Consider the following 2,203-nt stretch of genomic DNA (forward strand, 5'->3'; position numbering starts at 1 on the left):
CCCCAGGCCCTGGTTCCGGCGGGGTGGCCTCGAGGGTTACTAAAGTCTAGAAACGCTCCAGCCCAAGCCAGCTTCTTCCGCCAAACCAGTAGGAGGAACCCTGGGAGTACCCAGTGCCATGGCCCGTCGGGCTGGGACCGGCCCCTCCCGGGAAAGCAGCGGCCCCCCAGCGCGTGCAGCAGGCGCAAAAGGAAGCAAAAGGCGCCGGTGGGCCCACTTGGTGACTTTTCCAGCCCCCGCGTAGGCACGAGGGCGAGGACGTCGTTGACGAGCAGCGTCCCCATGCGGCGGTGAGCGGCGCGAACACGCCCCACGGCTTTCCTCTCGAGCCACCACGGGGCCACGCGCGCCGGCCGCAGCGCGTCCCCGCCGGGCGCCAGCACCGAGTCCCCTGCGCGCAGCCGGCGCGCGAACACCGGGGCAAAGTCGCCTGGCGCGGGCGCCGGCCCTCGGGCGGCGAACACCAGGTGCCAGGGTGTGAGCAACAGCTTGCGGGGGGGCCTCTCGGTCTCCACAGCCACAAAAGAGGCGCGGCGCTGCAAGTCCCGGTCCAGGAAGAGCAGCACCGGCGTGGGCACCACCCGCCCCGCGGAGTCTGCCGCCAGCACCCAGTCTCCGCGATGCAGTTCCCGCAGCCCCTTCCGCTCGCCACTCCGCAGGCGCACGGTGGCATTTCCCGGAAAGCAGCCTCCCGCCCTGACCGCCAGGGAGTTATCTGCAGGGAACAAGCATAGAGAGGATTAGATGAAGTCCAGTGGTTCCAGAATGTTAGCCCAGATTCTTAAAGATGTGGTCAAGCCCAGCGCAGACCTCAGCAGTTCCGGGACAACTGCAATTTCCCAGGGATCTGGCCTCAACCTGGGCAGAAATGGAAGGGTGGTTTATAACACTCACAGCCACCTTGGTCTCCCCTAGACTCGCAACGGGGCTGTGCAGCCTCAGTTTCCCTTTGGGCGGGCCTCACCCCCCCTCCCCCACACACACACACTGTACCGGCTTTGACCGACACGTGGACGTGGTTGCGGGACTCGTAGTACACCCAGTCGAAGCCGGCTTCCACTGCCAGGCGCGCCAGCAATCCATACTTGTTGCGGTCGCGGTCAGACGTGGTGATGTCCAAGGCACGGCCTTCGTAGTGGAGTGAGTCCTGAGCGTGGTGGCCGTCCTCATCCCAGCCCTCAGTCACCCGTAGGCGCACTCCCGGCCACATGTTCATCACAGCAATGGCCAGCGCGTTCACTCGCTCCTTACATCGCTGTCAGGAATGAAGGAGTCAGTCTCCTCATGACCACTACCACCACCTTGGGGGCAAAAGCGACTTGAATGGGAGGGTAGATGCTTCTGCCTCCAATCCCCACCCCATTCCCTCTCCGCTGTTGAGTGCCCTGGGCAAGTGAGAACCTGCATAGGTGTAGTCGCCTATCTGCACGCCCTTTTCAAAGCATCGTTGGACAACTGTGGGGTCACGTCTGAGTCTGAGACAGGAGGCGCCTCTATCTAGCTTTCCCTGTTTTTAATGTTGGCTCCTCACCCCAACTCATTCTGGGACTTCAGCTCAACCTGGGAGAAAGCAAGGTTTAGAGGGCGGGTGGCAGCTTGGCCAGGGAGGGGTTGAACAGCCTGACTCCCCGAGAGGAGCTCCTGTTTGCTGGCCCCCACCGCAAGCCCCGGCTGCCCTCCCTCCGCCTGATTCATCTTTTGTTTCGTTGCCTTCCCTGGCACCGGGCATCGCTTCCTTCCTTCCTTCCTCCTCCTCCTTTCGGCCCCTAGCATTAACCCCTTCCTAGTGCGACTGCCCCCCACAGAGGTGCCCTAGCGGAGCCGTGCGGGATCAAGGCTGCTGGAAAAAGGGTTGGGGTGGCGGGGGCTGCACGAAGTACAATGGCCATTCTCCGGGATGACTTAACCAAGCGAGAATCCCGGGCTGAGGCCCGGGACCCGCCGGGAGAAGCGGACTCAGCAGCTCCATCCACAAAGGCGCTTTTCAGCCACCCCGGCTCAGGGAGAGGAAAGGGCAGAAAGCCGCGCCCCCTATCCCTGCTCCGGCCGGCCAGTCCCCTCCCCCAGCGCGGCCAGACCTCCGGGTTCCAGCTCAGCTCTGCCAGCGCTGAAAGCTGCCATCTCTCCATCTCTGGTCCAGATGCAGCCCAGAGAGGCGTGGGAGTAGCACCTGAGGATAGCCGGAGCTGCCCTGGTGTGGATC

At 63.7% G+C, this 2,203-nt stretch overlaps 1 protein-coding gene across 1 annotated transcript in view; it reads right to left on the reverse strand.

Annotated features, from left to right (window-relative positions):
• DHH (desert hedgehog) overlaps positions 1-2,203 on the reverse strand; it is a 16,618-nt gene that overhangs the window by 12,060 nt on the left and 2,355 nt on the right. The window contains exons 2-3 of the mRNA XM_014458140.2: positions 994-1,255; positions 9-715 (exon numbers count right to left, since the gene is read on the reverse strand). Coding sequence (XP_014313626.2) covers positions 9-715; positions 994-1,255 — 969 coding nt within the window. The remainder of the gene's footprint in view (positions 1-8; positions 716-993; positions 1,256-2,203) is intronic.

Source organism: Myotis lucifugus, unplaced genomic scaffold, assembly GCF_000147115.1.
Source record: "Myotis lucifugus unplaced genomic scaffold, Myoluc2.0 scaffold_91, whole genome shotgun sequence".
Classification (NCBI taxonomy): Eukaryota; Metazoa; Chordata; class Mammalia; order Chiroptera; family Vespertilionidae; genus Myotis; species Myotis lucifugus.